This window comes from Phlebotomus papatasi, chromosome 1, assembly GCF_024763615.1.
Source record: "Phlebotomus papatasi isolate M1 chromosome 1, Ppap_2.1, whole genome shotgun sequence".
NCBI classification, from domain to species: domain Eukaryota; kingdom Metazoa; phylum Arthropoda; class Insecta; order Diptera; family Psychodidae; genus Phlebotomus; species Phlebotomus papatasi.
In genome coordinates this window covers 4,444,424-4,471,015 of record NC_077222.1, presented here as the reverse complement: position 1 = coordinate 4,471,015, position 26,592 = coordinate 4,444,424, and the positions used below count along the sequence as shown (strand labels likewise).

Genomic DNA, 26,592 nt, shown 5'->3' with positions numbered 1-26,592 from the left:
TCAATTATTTTAATATTATTTTTTTATCTTTTGAGAGAAATGTCGAGTTGACTTGGATGAGAACCTTCAAGATTTTGCTGAGGAATTCTTTTTGTGCATTTTTTTTTGGGTGGATTCATTAAAATCTACAATTTTCTTTAATTTTTCTGTGTTCTCTTTTTTTTTTTTTAAATATTCCACTATCACAACACAATTATACACATATTTCGACCAATTATGCCAATTTTTTTGTCCACATGTTTTTTTTTTTTAATTTTAGGAAAAAGAAAAATTATTTTCTGAATCTTTGTTCCATTTTTTTGTGGCTTCTTTTTTTTTTACAAATTCATTTTGCTTTTTTTTGTCCTTGTAAAGATCCAGCTCTACAATTCGAAAAAAAAATTAAGAAGGGATTTTTTTAAGGGTGAAATTTTGTTACTACACAAGTCTTTCAATTCAACGTCAATTATTTGTTTTTGTTAGCAAGAAATGTTAGTTTCAGTTAGAGAAGTTTATTGCTGAAAAAAAAAATAATAAAAAATAAAAGTAATTTGTTTTTCTTGAACAATCCGCGATGAGAAATTTATTTAATAAAAAAATATCTACCTAAAAATTACACAAATAAAGACATTTAGAAATATGCTGAAATTCGCGAATTGTATAAAAGATTGTTTTATTTCATAAGTTTTATTAATTATTCTCTCATTTTTTTTCCTAGAATTTAGTGGTATTACTTTCCTTCATTTTTCTTTTATTTAAAAAATCAATCTCTCATTTCTAAATCTGTTTTTCAGCTTTTTTTTTTGCTTAAGTTTCCTATAAAAAAAAACTGAAAAGAGAAAAAGAAAAAAAAACATTAGTCGGTGAGGAAGAAAAAACAAAAATAATCTAACTTATTAATCGATACTACTTTTTTTGTTGTTCTTGCTTTTTCTTTTATCAATAATTCATAATTCATAGAATAACGTAAAATATCCTCCTTTTATTAAATTTATGTTGCTTGTTTTTTAAATCCTTTTTATTATTCTATATCAAATTATCTAAATTATAAATTAAAAGAACTATAGTTTTTTTTACATTATAATTAATTATAAATTATAAAGATTATTTCAGTGAATTTTTTCTTGTATTTTATATTTTTTCACGTTTTTTTTATTTCTCTTTTTCACTTGTTACACTTAAAAAAAATAGGAAGGAAAATATTGTTTATAACAAAACAGATAGTAAAGTAACTTAAAAAAAAACTTTTGTGCTCCTCACTCGCAATTTTTTTCTCACTAAAGTACATTACTTTTTTTTGAAGTTCTGTTTTTTTTCTCTTTTAAAAAAAAAAAACCTTACAGCACAGAAAATTTATGTGCAAATTTTCAGTACACTTTTCTAAAAAAAAGGGACGCAAAATAGTTCTTATTATTTTTAAAAAATGTAAAAAAAAAACAAATTTTTAAGAGTTTTTCTGTGTTTTTTTTCTTGTTATTGTTCAAAAGAAAGAAAAAAAGAGGAACTAAATAATTTAACTGGAAAGCCAAAGAGATGAGGAGCTCTGTCCAGAATTTTTTTTTCTTCAAAAATTATTCTCCACAAAAATTTTGCAAAATACTTCTTTAAAAAAAAATGTTGAAAAAAATGTTTGCTGATTTTTTTCACGCTATTTCCAGTCTCTCGTGTTTTTTTTTCTTTTTAATTTTCTTTTTTTTTTACTTCTACCTCTGTCTCTTGATTTCTCATCAAATTTTCTCTCACCAGTTCCTGCTACTTTTCTCTCAATTGTTTTTTTCTCTTTTTTTTGTTGCTCATTAAATTAAGAAAAAGATTTCTCACGGGGCATCTTTCTTCCTCTTGCTCACTCACTCTCCCTTCGTCTTTCTCCCTCTCTCTCTCTCTGTCTCACCACTCTCCTTAGCGCCTTCCATAGGTGGAGTTTCCTCCAGAACTGCCCAAAGGTGCTGAGGAACGATCCTGGTCACCACCTCGACCCATCGGCATTCGGTCAGAGCGATTGAAGCTGTTTCCACGCATTCCACTGTTGCTCCCGAGGCTGCGATTTCCTCCTGGGCGCATCATGGGATTATTGGAGCCCCTGAGGTTGTTGCCACCTCCGAGACCACCCGGTCCACCACTGTTCATACTTGATCGTGTCCCATTGCCAGATCCCATTCCTCCGCCGCCCATAACGCGCCTGTCGCGATCTCCGCTGCCCCCAAGTTCCCCACGGGGCTTCGTCTTCTTCAGCTCGATATTGAGCTTCTGGCCATCCGGAGAACCGTCCTGATAGACGACGTTCTACACGATTAAAAGAAAAAAAAAATTGCACATAAAAAGGCTGCTCTTGAAAAGTACAGTGCCGGACAAAATTGTACCAATGTTTCAAAATTCTCTATAAAGGATTTAATATCTCTAGATCTAATTTATATTTTAACTGAAACTTTTTTTTCTTAGAGAGCTTTGTTATAAAGCTACAAATTGTGCCTTATTAGAATTTTTTAGGAGAAGGACTAATATTTTTTTAGAGCCTTTTAAAAAAAGGATGCATTGGTACAATTTTGTCACTTGTACCCAAACGCTACTTTTTGTTCTAAGATTTTATTTTATGAACTATTTACGTAAAAAGTAATTTAATATAATGACTTCCGGCTGTTTTAAATGCATTTTCCATGAACACTTCCGGAATTTTTTTTACTAACAACTTAAGTAAATGGTATATTTGAGTAAAATACGCTCTTATATGAAAAAGTGTGTCAATAACGGATTTTTGTCTAACAAAATGGCTGCAAAACATGACGTAGGCCATATCACAGAGATCAGACTACGTATCTAGACGTGATCCAGTGGTAAGACTATCAAATCCGGACTCCAATCACAGTTTATTACCATTTATTTTTGTATTTGGGCGCAAAAAATCGCGTTCGGCGAGGTCTAAACTATTAGTTAGCCCTTCAAACTAATCAAAATCGATATCCTAAGCAACATCAGCTTCAGGGTATGATAACTAAGCCATGAATTACCCGACGGAATAGCCTATATACTCTGTATAGGCAAAAAAGCAGCGAAATTATTTATAAAGATTTTACGAACTGATTTAGTATCATAAAGTTTAATAGCAAAATCGGACGATTAGGGCTGTATGACCATGGAAATAAGCGCAGAAATATATAAAATAACCAACTGGGATCGAAAAAATATTGAAAATTCTTAAGAAATGTCGGTTTAATTTAGGAATTGTAAAATTAGTTGAAAACTGTTTTAGTTTCTTTTGCATTTCGTTCTCTTTCCCTGCTTTACCGGCCATTCAGCCAAGTATTTTATGATTCAGTTATTATGCCCTGAAGCTGATGTTGCTTAGGATATCGATTTTGATTAGTTTGAAAGGCTAGCCAACAGTTTAGACCTCGCCGAACGCGATTTTGTCAACCAAATACAGCAATAAATGGTAATAAACTGTGATTGGAGTCTGGATTTGATAGTCCTGCCACTGGATCACGCCTAGATACGTAGCCTCATCTCTGTGATATGGCCTACGTCATGTTTTGCAGCCATTTTGTTGGACAAAAATCCGTTATTGACACACTTTTTCATATAAGAGCGTATTTTACTCAAATATACCATTTACTTAAGTTGTTAGTAAAAAAAATTCCGGAAGTGTTCATGGAAAATGCATTTAAAACAGCCGGAAGTCATTATATTAAATTACTTTTTACGTAAATAGTTCATAAAATAAAATCTTAGAACAAAAAGTAGCGTTTGGGTACAAGTGACAAAATTGTACCAATGCATCCTTTTTTTAAAAGACTCTAAAAAAATATTAGTCCTTCTCCTAAAAAAATTCTAATAAGGCACAATTTGTAGCTTTATAACAAAGCTCTCTAAGAAAAAAAAGTTTCAGTTAAAATATAAATTAGATCTAGAGATATTAAATCCTTTATAGAGAATTTTGAAACATTGGTACAATTTTGTTCGGCACTGTAAATGCCTACTAAACGCTTAATAAGGAATTATTTCCCTTGAAGTTCGTTAGAGAAAAATCTATATAGAATTTTTCGAGTTCGAAATGAAATCGCTCTAGAACACTAGGACGTATTTCTAAAGTAGTTCGGCTCTTCAAAATAAAACTGTTTTAAGAGCATTTGCATAAGCCCTCGTATGAAAGTTTGGAATTAGGGTAAGTGTACAAAATTCCGGCCAGCTTGCAATTTCGGCCACTTTGTTTTGTTTTTTGTTTTTGAATTTTTTGTTTTTGCATCTTTTGGAGATTATACAATTCAAAAAAGAATAACAAAAAATGTAGCTTCGTTAAATTAGATTATGTGAAAAAGGCATTGGAAGAATTTCGGAAGGGCAAAGAACTATAAGAATGAAGCTGGCCGAAATAGGACACCAAAGCTATGTCAACATTTTTATTCATTTTAAAATGTATTAAGAATGATTTTAAAGAGAATAAAAACGACAAACTGTTTACTAGGTTCCAGGCAACAATATTTAAGATGGAATAAAAAAATCAATTTGCATTAAAAAGGGACAGATAATCCTAACCGGCTTATGTAGGTGAGATTCTTAATGTGAGCTAACTCGAAATGTATGCAAATTCGATTTAGAGCTGAAGTTGGGGGACGCCATTCAGTTATCTTGAATCAAATTCGTGAAATTTTACAAATTTTATATTAAAACCAAAATATCAAGGATTTGGATGGAGTGACAGAAAAAAGATATATGGGTGAAATGTAGACCAGAATGTTCTCTTGTCTATAATTTTGCCGTAGAACTTGATCTCATCGATTAATCAGAAGCCGAGATAATCGAGGTTGTTTGTTTCTGAACTCGTTTTTTCGCCCAGAGCGCCCCAAGTGTTCATTTGATGAACTTCAACTATATCAAAGAATTGTTGTATTTTGTGAGACTTTTCATTTAAAACCCTATTTTAAGTGTCTTGGTGGAGTAGAGGCAGTCAAATTGACATCTGATTATGGGAAAAATCAATGTTTTCACACTTAAACGACAAAATCGGACAGATCGCATTGCCTGATCGAAAAATGATGTATGGACGAAATATAGACATAAATATCCTCTACAATTATGTCGAAGTAATCATCAAGATTGGTTAAGCACGTGTCGAGATAATTGAGGTTATGTGATATTGAAATTGGTTTTTCGGCTGTAGCGCCTCTGGTATTGGTCCCACGAAGTTCAAATGTACTAGAAAGTTGTAGCATTTTGTGAGATCTTTCGTTTGAGCCCTCAATCATCAGCACTCAAAAGTGCTCATCGAGATGAAACCAAAACACCAAAATTTAGCTCAAAATATTAATTAGAACCGGAGATAGATGCCGATCAATTTTCGAACTTTGATCCCTTATAGCTCGGGTCAGGGGTTATGGATCGACTTAAGTATTTTTTTGTTTGATAGGTATAATCAGCGGCTACAACATACTAAAATTTCAGCTTGATGCACAAAGGAATTTTTGAATTATGTAACTTAGAAAATTGAAAAATCTTCTTTTTAAAAATAGCGCCCCTAGCGGAAGTTTGAAGCAACATTGCAAGATGTGAATTTAACCAGTGTCCTGTGTAAATTCCTATAATTACCCTCAAGTTCCCCCTGTTAAGACTTAAAAAGAGTTGAGATATATTTAAATTTAATAAATCTATTACGGAATTCGCGAAACTACAGCCTTTTACATTATTCCAAAGTGCTGTATGCTCTATTCCTGCAATATATTAGACGGAATACAGATTAAATCGCTGGAGAAATAACCTCACTTAGAGGTAGAAATTTAGGTAGAACTTGTTCCACCAATGGTTGTTTATAAAACTGATATTACACAAATGATTGCCGTTCACAACGCAATAAAAATTTTAAAAATGTAATAAATAATTATTTTCTCATTTTAATATGCTTGTAAATTGAGTGATCCAATTAAAAGACCATATGACCCAATTAGCGAAAAGGCGATCCACTTAGTGAACGCTACCTTATTTCAGTATTATCATTATTTTATAAATTTTCTTTACAATTTTTGATAATTTTTTTTTTATATTATGTTTCTGAATGAAACAGTGAATAATTCTATGGATTTAGAAGAATTAAAAAAGAATTTCATCAGTTCAAAAACAAGCGTTTAAGTAGCACTCTTCGGAAAACGATCCAGTTACCGCACCTTACTATATTTTGTGATTTTTTTTTAATCTAAAATATTAAAAATAACCGGAAATATCGGAAAGAACCGAAAATATGGTTTGTTAAAGGTCATAAACTTTGAATTGATATAATTACAGTTTGACTAAACCCAGAAAGAGCCTACATTACTTTCCTTCAACATTTCCCTCTAACCTACAGAACTGCAAAAAATTATAAAATTGCACCAAAAAGATTCGGAGAAAAATGTGTTCAAAGTTTGAAGGTTTTTTGAGGTTAAGGGGAGAAAACTGCAAAATTAAAACTTCACTTACATTCTCGTTGTGGCAATTTGTGGCGGCGTCTGGGTCAGAAAAGGTGATGAAGCCATAATTTGGAGGCGGAGCCCTTCCGATGATCTTGGGTGTGTTGGTCTTACTGAGAATCCGAAGTTCCAGTACTTGACCGTACTTGGCAAACAGCGGCCTTAGATCCTCTTCAGTGGCCTGATGGGGAATATTGCCGAGGAAGAGCTGCTGCATGTCTGAATACGAGCCCTGATTCGTATTGCTGCTCCTCCTTTCACGCAGCGGTCTCGGTGGTACATTTCCACCCTGACGCTGTGGCAGTCCTCCCATTCCACCCCCTGGACCCATATCACGCTCCCCACTGCCCCTGTAGCCCCCACCACTGTTGCTGCCGTCATACTTTCCCGGAGGCGGTGACGTAACATGTCGCTGGAGGTTCACGGGAACACTGGGCTGAGGAACTCCGCCCAGGGGCCCATGAGGACCACCACCGGCACCAGCGTGAGCCATAGCCGAGGCGAAGGAAAGACCACCCGGGGGACCTCCACCGGACTTCACCAGATTCGCGTAGGTCGTCTCAGTTTGCATAACTCGTGGCGTCATGTCGTCCTTTGCATCATCCTTACCCTGATCCTTGACCGGTTCCTCTGCTGCCGCTGCAGCTGCAGCAGCCACCGCTTTAGCCTTTTCGGCCGCTTCGATGGCGCTCACCTGGAAAAGATTCCAGCCAAAATGGAAGTCAGGAATAGAGCCATGTACGGGTCGCTTTTTTGGGTTTCTTTCAACCCGCATCCGCAATGGATTTCACCCGTACCCGACCCGACCCGCAAGAAATATATAAATTTACCCGTGTCAAACGATATTAACCCGAAAAAATCAAAATCGAATAAGTAATTCTAGAACTATTAATAATTTAATGTCATCGATAATCGATTTATAACCAATTAAAAACACAATAAAACCATAACATTTTGAAGTAGAATATTAGCCGTACTCACTATGGCGTTGTTATCTCGTAATCTCCGTAATCTGTTATCTTGTTATAATTTTTCAATTATAAAATACATTACGAGAACATAACGAGATAACGAGATAACGATATTACAAGATAACAGCGCCATAGTGAGTACGGCTATTGTGTTAAAATAATATTGTTATTTCTTTATTTTCGGAAATACCAATTTGAGAAATTTCTATTTATTGCTGTTTTTACTAAGAGTACTCCAAGATCAAGAAAAGTCGTCATATAAGTGCAACAATATGTTGCAAAATACACGAAATTATAGTAATTCAAAGCTCAGAATAAAAATCAAACATATCCTATATTGTATAAGCACGCATGGGATATTTTTTATTTTTATTTTAAATCTTAAAATTATTATTCAATTTTTGCTATAAAGCGTCGATAAAACTCACACTCAATTAATGTAAAACGATTAAGATATTGCGTTAAACGGTCTTAGCCGCATTAAAATACTTAAGTGTTCAGCCCTCGCAATACTTCAGCATAAACCGCTCTAAAATTTGTTATAGTAAACTCGTGCACAATACAGGACAAATGTAAAGCCATTGAAATTGCGCTGTTACAGATGGTGCACAAAACGACTCGATTAAACTTAAGATAGTAAACAACGGACTAAAAACACGGATACCTTAATCATAAAACGGTTAAGATTGTGTTTATAAATACACATAGTTTAATCACAAAAGGGTTAGGATTGCGCTTAAAAACACGCACAGCTCAATTGTAAAACCACTCAGATTACAGCTTAATCATAAAACAGTTAAGATTGCGCTTAAAATCACGCGCAGCTGAATTACCAAATGGTTAAGGCTACGCTTAAAATCTCGCACAGCTCAATCATAAAACGGTAAATGCGCTTAAAATCACGCACAGCTCATACATAAAACGCTTAGGAATGCGCATAAAAAAGCGCATTCTTAACCTTTTTATGATTCAGCTGTGCGTGATTTTAAGCGCATTTACCGTTTTATGATTGAGCTGTGCGAGATTTTAAAAGTATTCTTAACCGTTTGGTGATTCAGCTGTGCGTGATTTTAAGCGCAATCGGAGTAGTTTTATGATTGGGCTTTGTGAGTTTTCAGCACAATTTTAACCGCTTAATGATTGAATTTGATAAAAAAATGTGAGTATTGGTCAATGTGGATTGTTAGATATTAGTGGACTATACAATAGCTAATCTACTTACATAATATTTGTCAGTGAATCAAATTTTTAATTAAATAATAGGGTAAGGGCTCATAATTTTGCCCAGTCTGCTTATAAGCATCGATGTTCCAAGTTTGAAGTGCGATATTTCCAATAGTTAATTGATTTTTTTTGTTACTCTCTTTTCAAAAGCATTATTTAGAAACTTGGCAAGCTATTTATCGTCTTATTTTTACTAAAATTAGTTTTAATACGTTTAAAAATGAATTATTATGTAGAGGTGAATTTGACTCTTATTTTGGACAACTTGGTTATTAATTTGGACAACTTGGCTGTATATTTGGATAGCTAATCCGCTTCAACAGGATGCCCCTTTTTCTTCATTTAATGAACCAATCTTACCAAGTCCTCTTCCTGTTCATGTAAGGAAAACGTAGAATGTGAAAAGAAGCCCGGAAACTTTCCATATCATTCATTAAAGTGAGTTGACTTCGGTACTCCAGGTACGTGCGGATTCGCTCATTCCCTGGCCTTTCCGGGAGCCTTTCAAGGCTTTTCTCACTACATATCGTTCGTAGAGATGATGTTCCTTTATTTCTCTAAGCATTTGTCCAACCTAGTCATCACAAAAGCTAAAACTTCACAAAATTTCGTGAGAAAAACACCTGTCCAAAATAAGAACCATCACCTCACTGGTGAATGTCTTAAAAAATTTCCCATTTTCACGCGAAAAATCTAATTCACAAGGCAAATCTCAATTCAGGTCAAATGTGCAAATCACCACTAACGTGAATCAATACAATTTTCAATGAATATTCAATAATATCACTCAAAAAAAAAGCGAAGAAACATTGTAGTACTTCACCACAGCTAAATAAGAACTGAAGTAAACACGAAGTTCTGTCATATTTCTCGTAAGCAATTGCTCACACTGAATTTTCAACAAAGAAATTTCAACTTAAATCATATTCAAAATTTAACGTATTTAGTGTTAAAAGCTTTCAAATAGAACAAATATTGAAATAAAAATCCATCATTTTAATCAATTTATTTTTAGTGTCCAATTTTATCCTCAAAGTGTCCAAAATAAGAAACTGTCCAAAATTATGAGCCTTTCCCCTAATCAGTTTTTCTAATAATTCTTGTTCACAATAATTCTTCTTTAGACCAATAGTAAATTGGAGTTTATTTTTATGAGAAAATTTTTCAAGGACATATTTAATAAATGATACTCCTAAAAAAGTTTAAAAATTTATAATACTATTGTCGCGTTATTAAATTTCAGAAAACATAGTCTTGGGGTAGAAGTCTTACTTATTATCTTGCAATCTTTATCCCGGGAACATGCACATTATTGCGCACGAAAAAAATCGAGGAAAATGACATTATGCACCTAGAGGTGATTGCATTTGATTAAGTCTAAAAGAGTTGAATTTATAGAAAGGATTTTTTGGTTTTTGCCCGGAGTTCTTCAAAAAATTGTTAGAATATTCAAAAATTTTACCTTAATAAAACAAAGTTTCCTAAAAAAATAAGTATAAACTGTTTCAAATCAAAAATAAATTCACAAATTGATTTCCAATGGTAGGCAAACATGCTTAATTGTATGAGCATAATAGCATAATCCCGTCAGGTGCGTAATTCCTGGATCTAGTGTAATTGTTATTTGTCTTCGTCAGACCACTTTATTACTGTTTCAAGTTCATATACTCTTTCGATCATATAAATTGTTCTTTGATTATCATATCTTTTTTCTATGTTTCTGTAAACTTCGCCAAAGTTTAATATATAAAAAAAAAACATTTAAAAAAATGTTTTTAAAAAATCCTAGAATTCTAGAATCGCGGGTCGGGTCGGGTATGCGGGGCTCTAGTTAGGAAAACTGAAAGAATTCAATGGCACAATGTGAAACTCACCTCAGCGACAGTGGGCAACTGGATGGTGTTGGTGTCCTTGCCGGTATTCGGAGTCAGAGGCATTGTTCCTTGAGCCACAGTCGGATCCAGTGGCAGAACGCCCGTATTGGCAGTTGGAGCCACCAAAGGTGTTCCTGCAACGGTTCCCGACGTTGGTGACACGGGCAGGAGAGTGGCCGACGGGAGACTCTGGAGCAATCCCTCATCGTGTACCACTCCATTCATCTGGACCGTTTGCGTGATTTGCTGCAGTCCCGAAGTGCCACCCTGTTGGACCAGAGGATAGTAAATGGGCGGTTGTGGTTGCTGAATAGCAGCCCCAGCAGCTGGTTCCTCAACTCCACCCGCCACAGTTGTCCCATCGGCATCGGCATCATTCTCAGAACGTTCACTATCGGCATCTGCCTCGTCGTCAGAATAAACGTCCTGGTAGCGAAAGATGTCATTGTGAACATAGTACTTCTTGGGTGTCTCGGCGGCCAGGACAAAAGTCTGCGTGAAACGTCGCATCGGTTGACCATCATTGGACAATTCTCCAGTCACCTGAACCACAACGCCATTCCCCAGGGTCGCCTGACTGTCCACCTGGCTGATCTTGGCGTGGCAGTCGCGGAAATTGAGCTGCTGGATACGATTATGGATCTGCTTCTGTCCAATCACCAGGGTCGTCTCGCGATTATTGGGCTCAAGACCGCCATGCACGAAGCTCGATTGGTGATTGTAGAAGCGATGCAGATGGTTCGGCGCCTTGTTCAGGAGCGTGTAGTATTGGCGCACAAACTCACGTCCAACAGATTGGGGAGATGGAGATGCGTCCATGACCATTGCCGTTATGTTACTGATGTGTTGCTACATTTTTAAGAGGACAATTACAAAAAATTCTAAATGCATAAAACATAAAAATTTTCTCTAAAAGAAAGTGATTTGAATGAAATGATAAAAAATAAAGGAGGATGGACAAAAATATATTAGCGCTAGTGCCACTTTTCCCCTAATCTGACTTAAAGGGACCTAGGGTGGAGTAAGTACTATTGGCCACTCCAAGTTTTCATGTGCTTGTAATTTTTATAATCTTTATTTAAATATAAATAATCCAAGAGAATTCCCAAAATTTATTGGATATTTTAGTGAAAAATGCATTTTATGAAACTACAGTCAAGTGTGCTAATCTGGGCGCTTCGCTATCTGGATCTTTTATGACTAATCCACTTAAAACTATACTTTTATTTTTATTTCCGTAATATAGTCACTATTCAAATTTGAGAAAAAGTAAAAATAATATTTTTATCCATTAAATCTGTCGTCTCCTGAAAATGCAAGTGTTCTAACTCAAAATAAGTTAATTCACGAGAAAAGCAATTTAATACTTTGTGAACTTGATCCACATTCTTGACACCTCAAAATCGTTTTTGTTTTTTTTGTTCAAATCTTCGAAGCAACTAATATTGGATGAGTTCATATATTCTGTCAGTAGAAGAGGTCGAAAGTTTGGAGTGGTATATCTCAGCTCCTGATGAATATAATTGGATGAGTGAACTATTGTTGGAAAGCTTGGTTCATTAGCTTTTAGAATCTGGTATATGTAATTGGCTATGGGTAAATCATGGTCATCCAGAACCATTTATGTCGAAGAAGACACTTTTTGCAGCGTCACTTTTGACCATCTACTGCTGGGACCAGGAGTGACCCACAATTCTCGCACTTGGACTGTTCGTTAGAGGAACTCAAAGGGTATAATTTGTAGAAGAAACTTTTTTTTTGGACATCTTACTTTTTTATTCATCGACCGATTTGATGATTTTGACCTCCTTTACCATTATCAAAAGCTTATGATGTATTTTAGCGATCACATTGACCCTTCTCCGGTTCCTTAAAACCTATATTAAAGTGCTTATTATTTTTGCCCTTTTCACAACGTAAGTGCATGAATCGTCACATAGAACAATTTCACAGAAAAATTTAGTGAATTCATGCACATAGAATAATTTCATTTAATCATATTAGAAAAACAAATGGTTTTTGGGAAAAATTTTATGAATTTTCCGATAGTATTGGGTTAATATAGTACCACTATGGCAGTAACTGAAAATCGACCAAAATATGAGTTAGAACACTTGAATTTGAGGAGATGAAGTGAGTGCCCGGATTAGCACGCTTGACTGTAATCGACTCATTTCAATCTTGTGCCAGCTGGGTTCTTCACTAAAAATTTTCTATCAGTGATATTTTCGCTAATGACAGTTGGTTGATTGAAAACATTTATTGTTTTTTCCTTGTGAAAAAAGTATTTTAAATCCAATGTTTAATTAAAAGTGAATTTGTTATCCTGGGCCCTGGAATAACCCCTTTATTCGCTCTCAGGAGCCCAGGACTCGGAGCTTCATGCTCCTCACTTTTAACTCACTCTCTCTCACTCCAATTTTATGTGATTATTAGAGTATTTTTAACGACTTTTTGCACATTTTCTATTTGATGTAAAAATCAGTCACAAGTCACGATAGTTTTTACTGAAATCTGCGAGGTGCGCCATGTGTAAAATGTATGGGAAAATGAATGGCCAGAAGTACTTACACAGCCGAAAAAAGTAAGCTCTTTTAGCCACATCCGATTTTCATTTAATTTGTTAGAAAATCTTATTAAGGATGATATCACAATAAAATTTAGTTAATTAAGAAATGGACTTTCATTGAATAACATCAAATATTTTCATAAAAAATATGAATTAATGCAAAACAATTTCTCTTAACATTAACAAATTTCTTAAGAATCCCATGTTTTTTTTTAGAGATTGTTTACCTTGTCGAGAATTTCTTTCAATAACTTAGAATTAATCAAGTCGATACAAAATTAAATATGGTTTTCTAATTCGTTAGATTAGAGGTCACGAAATAAGACCCATTTTTCTGTTCTAAATAAACTCATAATTGCCTTACAATATGATTTTACTTTAGGTGGCCAAAAGTGCTTACATGGCCAAAAGGGCTGACTCTACCCTAATTTGTTACTTGGGATATTACTTTTGCTTTAAACTTATTCAAAGTTTCAGAATACCGGTATACATTTTTCGACTGATCTTTAGTAATCTTAGTTTTTTTTCAAATTAATATATTCGCTCCCAGCGAGCACCAAATGCTAAGCTTTTTCAAATCAGCTGAAAACATATATTTTTTCAGCTGAGCTCTGCTGACCTCGAAGTTACACTAGCGATCGCAGTGGCAATTAGTCAAAGTTATTCTTTTTCCCCAATCGAGTGAGAGACTTTAATGCACTTGGTTTTTGTCTTTGCTGAGTTGAGTAGAAGCTAAGGTTAACCTTTTCCATTATTACAATTTTATGATTCTTACAATAACCACATTTGACATTAAAAAATAAAGCAAAAAATTTAAGATTCACAAAAATTTTAAAAAATCATATTTATAATATATTTTGAATAATATGTATTCTTAAACCTTTTCCGACCAATAAATTTAATTTTTTTTGTCTAATTTTATCAAAATATATTGTGAATTCATTTATAAAAAAATATACTACACCTAAATTAAAATTGCATTGCCAAGAATTCTTGTCCGCTGTGATTTTACAAAATTAATAACCCAAGAAATTCTTGGGAATTCTCAAGATATTTTGATATTTAATGAATTCTAAATTCGAGAAATATTGAAAAAACTTCGGAACCTCATGGAAATACCAAGAAGATCAAGAACATATAGAATTTAGAGCCTCTATCATTTTTATTTAATGGTATACATAGTCTACTCAAAATTATTTGAAATGATTTCCAACAAATTAGCATATTTTCCTGACTTTAAAGCTATTTAAAAACTCTCTTCTAAAAAATATAAATGCATATCATTTTAATTTAAAAAATGAATCATCAAATTGAATAAATTTTTCATTTAAAAAAGAATACGTACAGTATTAAAAAAACGATAATTGTTGGTTTCTTATTTTACCACGATAATAAAAGTAGTTTTTTGCGTAAAAATGCGCTTTAGAAAATTTATAAATAGAAAAGTGCAGCATATACATTATGCATACGCATCGTGCACGGATCATACATTTATTTCACTTGTAAAATATAAAACATTTTATAACATAAAAAAATATATTTTCCGCATTTGCCGCAACAAACAAAAACGCTTTTATGTAAATTTTTCAACTTAAATTGTGATAAAACAATTATATTTTATTTTGTAGTATCCATAGAAATTTTTTTGTAGTATTTTTAAAGGCATTATTGAACTCATTAACTCTTTCCGGACCGCAGCATATACTGTAAGTCAATTTCACTTTTTTTTTTAAATCAAAAATATCTTTGCTCAGAAATTAATTGAGGTCCTACAAAAAACTATTTTACATTTAGACATCCTTATAGTTTGTAATCATTCACAAGAATAGGATTTTTATCAGTTCTGAATAATTAAAAAAAAAAAAACATTGTTTTCCACAAAGTATTCATATGCTGCTTTGTGTACTCAGAGTCCCAAAAGAGGCGAAAGAGTTAAGTGGGGGAGTCACAACTTTTAAAAAGATTTTTTTAAATGCATCAATAAAGTTATTTACCATAAAAAAGTTAAAAAAGTAGAAAAATCCTGTTTCAAGATCAATTACAATAGTTGTGACCGACTGTGAGCATAATACATCAATGGCTGTTCCAGGAAAGATGCCAATATTTAATTGCGAAGATTGAGGAAAATATGCTTTTTGCAAAAGAAAAAACATATTTTTCATAAATAATGAATAATTTTATAACCCCCGACTGAATATTTGCTCAGAAAAAAATATTTTTTTTTCTCGGGAAAATAATGACGCAATTCACTAAAAAATGCAACATTTTTAGTCGGGAGTATGTTTAATACTCTTATTTGACCATTCTCTATAGGCAGCATACCGCAGCATAATTCCTATAATAATATAAGTAATAAAAATCGTGATTATAATATCCCCAAATTGATAAATAATTTCAGGGGAAATTCCAAGTCCATTTTGACATTTTGAGAGAAAAAGAAAAAAAATGAAAGAGAAAATTTGCTGCTAAATGCTTCCTGGTGCCATCTACCGGCAGTATTTAGTTCTGCCATCATCCACTGCGAGCGCTAAACAGTGCCATTTTTATGTATTTGCTTAGCACTTTTTGTTCGAGAGCTGCTGATTGGCCAGCAGACCGATTCAGCAAAAAAATGCTGAAAATCCTATTTTATTCTGCTAACTGTGCTCGCTGGGAGGAGGAATGTCGTGACATGCGATTTTTTTTCGTGTAATTAAAGGATATTATTGTAGATGTGTGAGGAAAATTACAGGGAATATAAAGAGATAAATTGTTCTAGAAAATATTCTTTGAGTCCTATAAAAAGTATAAAAGTCTCTTAAGCGGGGAAAGTTAATTTGCCCATTCTCCTTTAACTTCTCTGACAAATTTTTATAATAATTTTAGTAAGTTTCGAAGATTTAAAATTTTGGTAGAGGGGCAATGATTAAATTTTGCCCAGATTCCCTTTCCTTCTAAACCTTTGAATTCTCTGAATAAATCACTTGTTCCTGTCTTGTAAAATCTTGTTAGAACTGAATCTCTCAAAATTCATTCAAGATCTTGTAGAAGTTTAGTCAAAAGACTCGTTTTATATGAAAACAAAAGAAAATCAAATCTTGCCAAAATCTTGTTTAATTAATGAATTAGCTTTACTCATAAAATTCATCATCTGGTTCTGTTTTGATTTCTGTGGTTGCTGTGGCTTCTTGAGGTTCATCATCATGACTGTTTGTCCTCTTGCGTTTTCCGTGCCCTTTCGCCTTCCTAATACTGTTGTGATAAGCAAAATACAAAGTGCCTCCATAGTGCTTCTTCTTTCCGACTCTACTGACTTTGTAGTAGTATTCCTGCAATAATTTAATGTTTTTTATAAAGATTACGAGACTAAGGAATAAAAAGAAAACCATTAAAAGGAATATTTGAATATACCTTCTCTTCTTTGGGAAAAACTTCATGAATTTCCTCTGTAAGCCTATCGATAACACGAGATGTTAGTGGAAGCTCTCTATCTTTTGCAGATTGAAGAATAAGAGCCACTAAATCTTGTTTATTGCTTTTCACAAATCCTCCTTTGTTTCGATAAATTGTCTTAAGCCTTCTGCCTTCATTGCACGCTAAAATATCAACCAATTTGAGGGTCTGAAGGCCTCTTTCATGACTTGAGGCGACGGGAAGCGTTGCAGCCATTCCCGTTCCGGAATGTCCGGGACGCATATTCATGTCTCGTCCATAATACTTTTCCCAGCCACTTCTAAAAGCAATCTGGAGACCAACTGTTGGAAAAATGAGTCTGTTGTCTTCAGGAGTCATTTTTGCGACTCTTTCCATATTCATTTCTTGGTCTGTAATTAAAAATTAAGTAAAAAAACATGTAAAATGAAAATGTTAGGTTATGTCTTCACAAACATACTTACTCAACAAGAAAGCGTAGGCTTCAGGTAAATCGAGCTTCTCACAAAACTCCCTGAGTTCTTCGTCACTTCCTTCTTTCATTTTTCTGAAGAACTTTTCCTAATTCACGCCACAAAATGACAAATTTTTGCTTTAAAAAGATTTTGTTGTCAGCGTCGCAAAAAATGAAGCTTCTATCGACCCGATTTGCACCCGAAGTCAGCCGATTTAGAAATGCATATACAAGATCTGGGCAAGAAACCTGTATAATGCTGACATAATCTTGTATATGTAGTAAATATTGATTTTTACTTGTGACATTATGTTTCATTGCAGAATAACATATTCTTGTTTTCTTGGCAGATTCTTGTACAATCTGGCGTGTATTAAACGAAAACTCAAGACAAAATCGATATTCAATCAAAATTGGGTTCTACTTTACTGAGGTTAGTCACATTCTTACAAAATAACTTACATCTGCCGTTAAAAATATTTTATAAGCCTTTCTTTTATAATATTATAAAAAAAATACTGCTCGATCTCCAGACAGTGCAGTACACATAATCCCTCGAATTTCTCAAATTTGTACCTTCCTCAGAGATTACCCTTCTCAACAAATCTTCGCGTCTCAGACGATTTCTGAGAAATGTCGTCACGCTGTTTGTCTAGAGGCCAAACGGTAAGAGATAGGCGTCTTGGGACCTTCGGGACCCCACCGCTCATAAGTCAACCCAAAGATTGTTAACATGTCCCTCACCTACCCCTTCCAAAACCAGGCTTTTTTGGAATTGTATGAAAATGCTTCGAGCAATATTTTTCACTTTTGGATATGTTTTAGACAAATCCCCGGCGAGTGGCCTTCAAAGTTGAAGCCAATTTCTTAATTTTATTTATTTTTTTAAAAAATAAATAAAGGAAAAATAAAGGAATAAGCAGAGCTCGCACTAATAGAAGCCGGACACTCTGAGGAGTGTAGAAACGATGTCTACGAAGGGTGAAAAGTGAGAAGTTCACTCTCTTACAAATGTAAGAATTGTGATCGTCCCATGTCATGGAATCACTGAAAATTATTCCAAGATTCCTGAAAATGGGAATTAGGGAAGGATGACGCCGATTACTTGACACAATCAAAACCTGTGACTTCTACAGGTTAAGAAGAAAATCGTTAGAAGATGCCCACAGTGAAACGGAATTCACAATGTTATTTGCACCAATAAAACAGTTTTGAGGAACCTGGTTATCTCCAAAAAGATAAATATGTAAGTCGTCAGCATATAAGTGGAAACTATGATTAACTAAAGTTGAGGAGATATCATTAACGTATATAGAAAAAAAGGAAGTTCAAATACCGCACCCTGAATTAATCGTATAAAAAGAGGCATTAGCCAATGGCCACGGGAATTCCACTGAAAATACCTCGGATTCTTTTCAAGGAAATCTACGCGAAAAAAAAACGATAACTCCGCAGAATTCCAAGCGGAATATTAGCGTTTATTTCCACGGAAACTCACGCGGAAAAATAGAAGATAAATTCCATGAATTTTCCTGTTACTCTGAAACTTTGTGACCGATCGGCTACAGCGGGACGAAATACTATCGTCAATTTTAAGGGATTGTGTTCTACAAGATAAATATGATTTGAGCAGTTTTATGCTAGAAGAAAATGAGTATAAGGTTTCCAATTAATGACACACTGAGAAAAAAAGAGGGTGCGATTAACTTTTTTTCTTCATAACTTTAACACTTTTTAGATGTAAAAATATATCAACATTTTTTAATGTTAATTTAACACATTTTCAAGGGTAAAATTAACATGAAAAAGGGTTAATTTAACCCCTAATACACCTAAAAACGGTAATATTTACACCGAATTCGGATCAATAATGAAGGTTAAAATTAACATTTCCGGAATGTTATTTTAACTTTTTCGGATTTCTCTCAGTGCAGCATCAATGAGATTGAGCATTAATGACAATAAATCTATCAATTTATTTAGATAAATTTCGTTACTATTAAAAGCTTTAGGAAATCTAAGGTCAGAGATTAAAAAAGCTCTAGAGAGCGAATTCTCATCCGAATAGTGTCAGTTTTGGGCTTATTAGAAAGGTCTTGGAATTTCTGACAAGACTGAATCGGTTCCAATCGGTTATGAACCACCCCCTGAAAAGTTGCTTAAAATTTGAAGCCACTTTCTCATACATCGATTTAAATTTATATGGGATTTTTTTGCACTCGTGATCGTTATGCTAAATATTTAAAAAGTGAGAAGTTTTTCTGTATTATATAAGATACCTTTCCGTATGAAGGGATAAATATACAAAATTTTTGTTTAAATAATTTTTTTCCTCGGAGCACTGTGAGCTGAGTCCGAGATCAATTTAGGAATTGGCTTAAAATAGCTCCATATAAAAAGGACAACTTGCCAGGGGGTTGGTTATGAACCGGTAATGAATTTATGTATAACCGATATGTAATTTTTATGGAAAAATCAATTTTATTACTACTGAGGTGCATTAACTCTTTCGTCTCTTTTGGGACTCTGAGTACCCAAAGCAGCATATGAATGTTCTGTGAAAAATAATGTTTTTTAATTATTCAGAACTGATAAAAATCGTATTCTTGTGGATGATTACAAACTATAAGGATGTCCAAATGTAAGATATTTTTTGTAGGACCTCAATTAATTCCTGAGCTTAGATATTTTTGATTAAAAAATTGTGAAATTGGCTTGCAGCATATGCTGCCGTCCGGAAAGAGTTAAGTGAAGATGGCCTACAATTGTGTGTTTTAATGGGATAACGTAATGGCATGACCGCTTTCCTTTGAAACCCCTGTGTAGGTATTCTGTAAGTGAAGTGATCGCTTCATTTGTATTTTGAATTTATTTATTTGTGAGACTTTGTTAAAAACAAAAGAAAAAACATTTATTGCTTTAACGCATTTTCAGACCTATTCTAAAATTCTTTTCGGTTAAATAGTTACATTATCCTGTTTCTGACAACATTCATTCACAACAGTTAGAGAATCCCTACCATGGGTAAGGATTCGGTAAGTGAAGTGATCGATTCACCAAGTAAGTGATAGATTCACTACCTTGGAAAAAACAGATAAATGTACTATTTAACCGAAAAGAATGCTAGAATAGCTGTAAAAATGCGTTAAAAATCAATATTAGCAAAGTTTCACAAATAAATTAACTCAAAATACTAGGTGAAGCGATTACTTCACTTACAGAATTCCTACTCTGGACCGTAGCCACGCTAATAAAAAGTACCAACCAAGAATCGGACGAAATCGAGTTAGTTAGCCAGTTAGAGACTAAACGCGGACTTACAAAGACGAGTGCCTTTGCAAACCAAAAGAGGATCTATTTGAAAGAAAAGAATGTGTTAAAGGTTCATATCTCGTCCCTGCAGGGAAATTCTGTAACACTGGTAAAAATAAAAGGATCAAATTGATCCAAATTTGATCCTTTTGCAAAAGATGGATCAAATTTCGAATTCTGAATGCACATTTTTCATAATAGAATATGTTAATTTGATCCATCCTTTGCAAAAGGATCAATTTGATCCTTTTATTTTTACCAGTGAACGATATGACAATGTCATGACAAATTTTCGTGATAAATTTGGGAACAGGACAACATTAAAGGCCAGTTGGGCATCGCATAGCCATTGCAAGGAGCTCTATGAAGCTTTTAGCACCTTATATGAATCGGATTTTTAATTCATTTTTCCGAATTTACAAAATAAAAATTCTTAAATTTGTCATATGACATTCTCACACTGTTTTAGAATCCCCTACCTGTAGCAGTATGACAATGTCATATGACAAATTTTAAATTCGATTTATATCAATTACTAAGGGCTTAATGGAGCTTCTTGTAGTGGCCATTAGATGCTCACTGGGCTTTAATGTTGTACTGATCCCGAATTTTACCACGAGAATATGTCTTGACATTGTCATAGTGTTACGGAATTCCCCTTCTGATCCCCTTTCTAAGAAATCTCGGATGCTTTCCTTTTGGGACGCTTGCATCAGGGGCCCATCAAGCCTAATAAAAAATGAAGATATTTTTCACTTTTCATTGTAAAAATTTAGCAGATATTGCACCGCGACTTAAACAAATTTGCTCGTAGTTCTTGTATTATTTCGGCGAGCATTATGAAATATGTATTTTTAGATAGCTTTTAGTGCACGATTTCGAAATATATAAAACTGATAAGTGAATGCTCTTTAGGAAAAAACTTGCCAATTGTCTTCAATGCCTCTATGCAAAAACGTATGGAAAAATGAAATGTTGAGAGGACCCTGTTTGCATTAATTCTGAGGGAAATAAATTTTATTTATTTTTGTTGAAACGGAATTACATCTTTAGTTCTGAATTATTCAACAAGTCGTAAGGTTAGTAAAGTCTGTTCGAAAGCCAAATTTGGTATCAGAATTTGGCAGAATCCTTTGTCTGGCAATTGGAATACTACAATGCATCTAATAAATCGAGTAACTTAATTATTAAATTTAAAAGTTAAAAATCTGGTTTTCAGAATACAAAATCTTTAAAGACAAAGAAATTTAACAGATTAACTTGTAATCTTGTTTGTAGAATACCAAATCTTTAATTTTGCTTTAATTCCGATTTTGCAGAATAAAGCCCTACTAAATGGTAATTCCTGAAATACTAAGATTCTCCAAGATTTTACAATCGACAATTGCGTGATATCCGTCCCCAATAAAATTCAAATGGTTAGAAATCAATTAAAATAGGTCACATCCTGACCCAGAAAAGTTTCTATGGAAATTTAATCGAGGTTCCGGAAATTCCTGGAAAGTATTGCGAAGGTGAGGATAAAAGGATTTCCTGGATGCTTCAATCCATTGTTCATTGTGGTTTGAGAATCTCTCTGGGATTGTAAATATCCTCAAATTATCAGGAAGGAAATCTATTTCAGTCGAATTAGGATTCAAGATAATTCAATTGAGACAAGTAGAAGAAGTAAAAGGGTCTGGAAGTCTCTTGGGAATAATAAATCTCTGTGAAATGAAATAAAAAAAGACCCACCCTTATCTCTAGAATTGGGGCAGTTTCTGAAAATCTTGTAGTAGCTTCAGGGACACATCCGCTGAGGCCTCAAAAGAAAAGAAAAAGCCCGAAAGTCGCAATAAAAAAGTAAATGGGGAACAAAGGATGCCTGAGACAACAAATTGCGTCGAGAAATCCCAAAATCTTCGATCAATAGTGTCACATTTGGGGCGCTCCTGACCCCAAGAGGCATTCTTTATGTCAGATTCACAGTGAAAAAACCCAAAACCAAGACCTAATGGGATGTTTTTGCTCCCGGAAGAGCACTTCAAGGAAGCTTATCGTTCTGAGAGGATGTCGCAAAAAAGGGGATAGAGAAAAAAACGCATGGCCCATTCGCGGTACTCTCATGGCGTCTGCAAAGCCACTGTCACTATCACACGATGAGGGAGACCTTCGGGAAGGGTGGTTTAGTCCCCCAAAAACTGCCCAGAAAGCCCTTTGTTCCCCTAAATACCCAGTGAAGCACTTTCCCAGGACCTCAAGGAGGCATCTGGATAGGGATTTGGATGGTAAATTGGTGGGGAAAGTGGCAAAAAATGGGTGAGAAAATGTAAGGTTAAATATGGCATCGTCGGAAGCTCTCTCTCTTCCCTTCGAGCACACTCAAAGCACTTTTGTTGGGACTTTTTGGGGCCCTCTGAGAGCCTCCACACCCCCACAAACACAATCACTCAGTAACAATTACCTGCTAATTTTGATTAATTCTAAAATATCACTTATTTGTATTACAACAAGTTAATTATTTTAATTATTTTGAGAGAAAAGCTCGGACGCAGGAAAATTTGACAATGGAGCAATGTGAAGTGAGGCACACTTCGGGGAAATTTTTATTTCGTTGAAAAATTACTGGGATATTTCTTTTAACGAAAGGGAATTTTACTGTGGCGCAATTTTTGAATATTGAAACTTACCGTTGAGGATTTAGATTGCAGTTCTGATGAAGAAGATAGAAATTTTAGTATTTTTAGTAAATAAAAATGATTTTTTGTTATACAATTTTAGTTATTATCGTACAAGAAAACTAGCTTAAACTTTATAGTTAGAATATTTCTTAAGAGTATATTTCTTGTAAAAATCTTCAAGATTATAAGTTATTTTTCTTGCTAGAATTAAAACCAATTTGTGCTAGAAACACTTGGTTTTTTTTAATAAAATAATATACTTAGAAAATGCTAAAATATTCTATCAGAGAAAGAAATTGCAATTTAAATCACAAATGGTGATTTAGATCCCAGAAAACCTACGCAAACCATTGTGAGGAGGCATCCACCTCGAGACAGACCTAGGACAAGGTGGCAGAATCAAATTCAGAATCTTGCCTTGGAACGCCTTGGGATCGAACCCGAACATCTTCCTGAAGTGGCGGAGAATCGACAAGCGTGGGCTGCTAAATTGGACGTCATAGGCCCTCGACCCTCGACCCCAATAGGGATAAGCGGTTGTGAAAATGATGATGATCACAAATGGTCAGTTTTGGTAATTATTGGTTTTTATTGTAGCAAGAAAAGTAAACTTAAGTTTCATGATATTACAAGAAATAAATATTATTACAGTGGGCCCTCGATAGAAAATCAATTAAAATGTGAAATTTTGATATAAAGGGGTATTTATTTTATATTTTTACTAGATCATTGATAAATTTAATACGAAAGTAGAATATTTTATTAAATTAATTCATAAATTCTATACCCTCTGGACCAAAAAAGTCGTGTGTTTAGGCAAAAGTTTGAGAATAAGGAATGATTTTTAGGAATATTTTTATTATTAGTAAATATACTCAGTCCCAGGGGTCCCAGGAATATGCCCAAAGCACAATAGCTTTTGTTTGTAAACATGTTTTCAAAATTTTCTGTAGGGGAGACTGGGGCACATGTAACCATTTTCGATAGATGCGAATTTGAGGTGATTTTCCAAGGACACCGTGATTTTTTGGAAAATATTTCTTAGCTCATGTTTTACCCTTGGGTATAGGCAATTCATTGCGGGTAATGCGGACGCTGGAAAACAATTGAGTTTTCCATAAAAATAAAATTTGTGTCACTGTGCATTTTTCTCTTTTCACAAAATACCTGGGGTAGAAGTAAACACTTTCTGGGGAGGATGTAAACACCCTTTTTTCCACCCTTCAAATTAACTTTGCACCACTTTCAATAATTTTAATTACTTCAGAGATATATAAAGACTGTATATTTTTCAAAAAATCACGACACTTTCTACAAAGAATGATTAAAATAGCAAAAAAACTAAAAGCATGCTTTTCAAAGACATTTTTCAATGGATTTTCCCCATATTTTGACATCATGTGACTTTTTATTGAACACAGTGCCACCAATTTTTTTCGTAATCTACGAATTATAGATATTTCGCATGAAGGTCAATTTCCCGCTCTTTTACCTACTCATTTTGTGAAATTGAAATTGCCTGTTTACATCTACCCCAAATGCTGTTTTCTGACCAATTATTAATTCTTTTGAAATAATGAGAATCTCAATTTCTCTAGTAAATGTATAAATATAATCCTAAAAGATGTAGGAAGGAACTGGTATTGCTACATTTCGATTATTTTACACAGTTCTCAATTTCTAGGTGGAAATCCAAATGACCAAAATAATCGAAATATCAACATTTTCGGGAAAAATGATTTTTATTTTTAAAGTACTAGGATTTTATTGACCAATTTATCTGTGGACATACATCCCCATGGTATCTATGAATGCTTATGGGTTTTATCCTCTGGAGTCTTAAAATTAATGAAAAAAATCACAGTGTTTACAACTACCCCAGTTTACTACTGCCCCAGTTCCCCCTAGGAGTGTATGAGGTGTCTAGATGTAGATCTCAGTCACTCTCATTGAAATGTCAAAAACATGTTTACTAAACAAAAGTTATTGTGCTATGGGCATTATGCAAATTTTCGGGAACGAAAAAAAACGTACAAAATGGTATTATGCATAAAAAAAAAATTGCATACCCACAAGCGATTTCTTTTTAATGAATTTGCTTAAAAATTTTAATTTTCTGTTGCTTATTTTTGTTTTTGATCCAAATTTTCTTTTGAGATACTAATTTTTTAAATTAAAAATGTAAGTTAAAATAAATTTACACGTTTCTTTTAGAAGCGTAATTTTTATGATCGTTTATCATGTACATTTTTTAAAGAAGTAAGATCTATAAAAAGATCGAATAAATTTAGAAAAGTTTCTTCACTGTTTTATACTCAAAAAATCTAGCATCTTGTGTGTTTTTTTGTAGTTCGAGTTTCTATTTTTTTGTTTTTGCCATAATATTATTCACTTACAAATTAATGATGGCTCAAAAGGAGAATGGTCAAAACTATATGGGCGCTGGTCCCGGAATCGCCACAAACGAGATTAGGCGCATTTTGTAAGTACTGATATAAGATTGAAAAATTGCCGGGACCCAGGACCATAAACGCTGGGAGTCCTTGTAAAAATGCCTTTATCCTTTCGATAAATCGCTGTTTTGACAACGAATTACGCAAGAACGACTAAAGTGATCTTGATGAAATTCGGTATAGGGTCACTGTATGACTTAAAGTTTTTATCCATGCATACCACCCCCTCCCCCCACCCTCCATTCTGATAGCCCCCATACAAAATGAGGGCACTTTACCTTATAACTCCTTTCTAAGAGGAGGTAGAAAGCTGAAATTCGACAAGGGAACAAAGCTTAGGGAAGACTTTTAAACTATGTATAATATCTCCCTCCTCTGTCCCCCTTTCTGGTAGCCCTCATATAAAACGAGAGCATTTCACTTTATAACTCCTTTCTGAGAAAAGATAGGAAGTTAAAATACAGCATGGTAACAATGCTTAAAGAAGACTTTTTAACCATACTGCCCAAACTCTTCGTCCATCACCCCTTCTGGTAGCCCCCATACAAAATAAGACTATTTTACCTTATAACTCCTTTCTAAAAGGAGGCAGAAAGCTGTAATTCGACTAGATGTCTATAAATGCATATAAAATCTAGAAAATTATTGTTAACGTTATTAGTTATTAATTTTTTTCATTCTTTTACAAACAAATTACTTCTTCTCAGAAAAGAGGTCAAAATGTTCTCATTTTGTATAGGATTAGTAGAAGGGGTGGTGGAGGAGGGGATTAACATGCATGGTTGAAGTGTCTTCCATAAGCTTTGTTCCCTTGTTGAATATCAGCTTTCTACATCCTCTTAGAAAGGAGTTATAAGGTAAAGTGCCCCCATTTTGTATGAGGGCTACCAGAACGGAGGGTGGAGGGAGGGGGTGGTATGCATAAATAAAAAGTTTAAAACATACACTGACCCTATACCCAATTTCATCAAGATCATTTTAGCGGTTCTTGTATAATTCGTAGTCAAAACAACAACTTTTCGGAAGGATAAAGGCCTTTTTACAAGGACTCCCAGCATTTATCGTCCTGGGTCCCGGCATTTTTCTCAACCTTACATCAATATCTTCAAAATGCGTCTACTCTAATCTTTGTATGAAGATGAACCAGCGCCCATATACTTTTGATCATTCTTCATCATTCTAAAAAATAGTTTTTATGCTCTAGAACTGTTCCTCCATGGTTTAGAACATTGATCCCAGAACAGAAGTTGT

General features: G+C 34.0%; 1 protein-coding gene across 1 annotated transcript; it reads right to left on the bottom strand.

The window, feature by feature from the left end:
* Positions 1 to 1,646: 1,646 nt before the first annotated feature.
* On the bottom strand, positions 1,647 to 22,807 carry LOC129798502 (ras GTPase-activating protein-binding protein 2). The gene is made up of 4 exons (XM_055841687.1): positions 22,672 to 22,807; positions 10,483 to 11,331; positions 6,424 to 7,107; positions 1,647 to 2,262 (listed from the first exon to the last, which is right to left on the bottom strand). The coding sequence occupies exons 2-4, from the start codon at positions 11,305 to 11,307 to the stop codon at positions 1,879 to 1,881; spliced, it is 1,893 nt and encodes a 630-aa protein (XP_055697662.1). The 5' UTR covers positions 11,308 to 11,331; positions 22,672 to 22,807; the 3' UTR covers positions 1,647 to 1,878.
* Between the last annotated feature and the right edge of the window lie 3,785 nt (positions 22,808 to 26,592).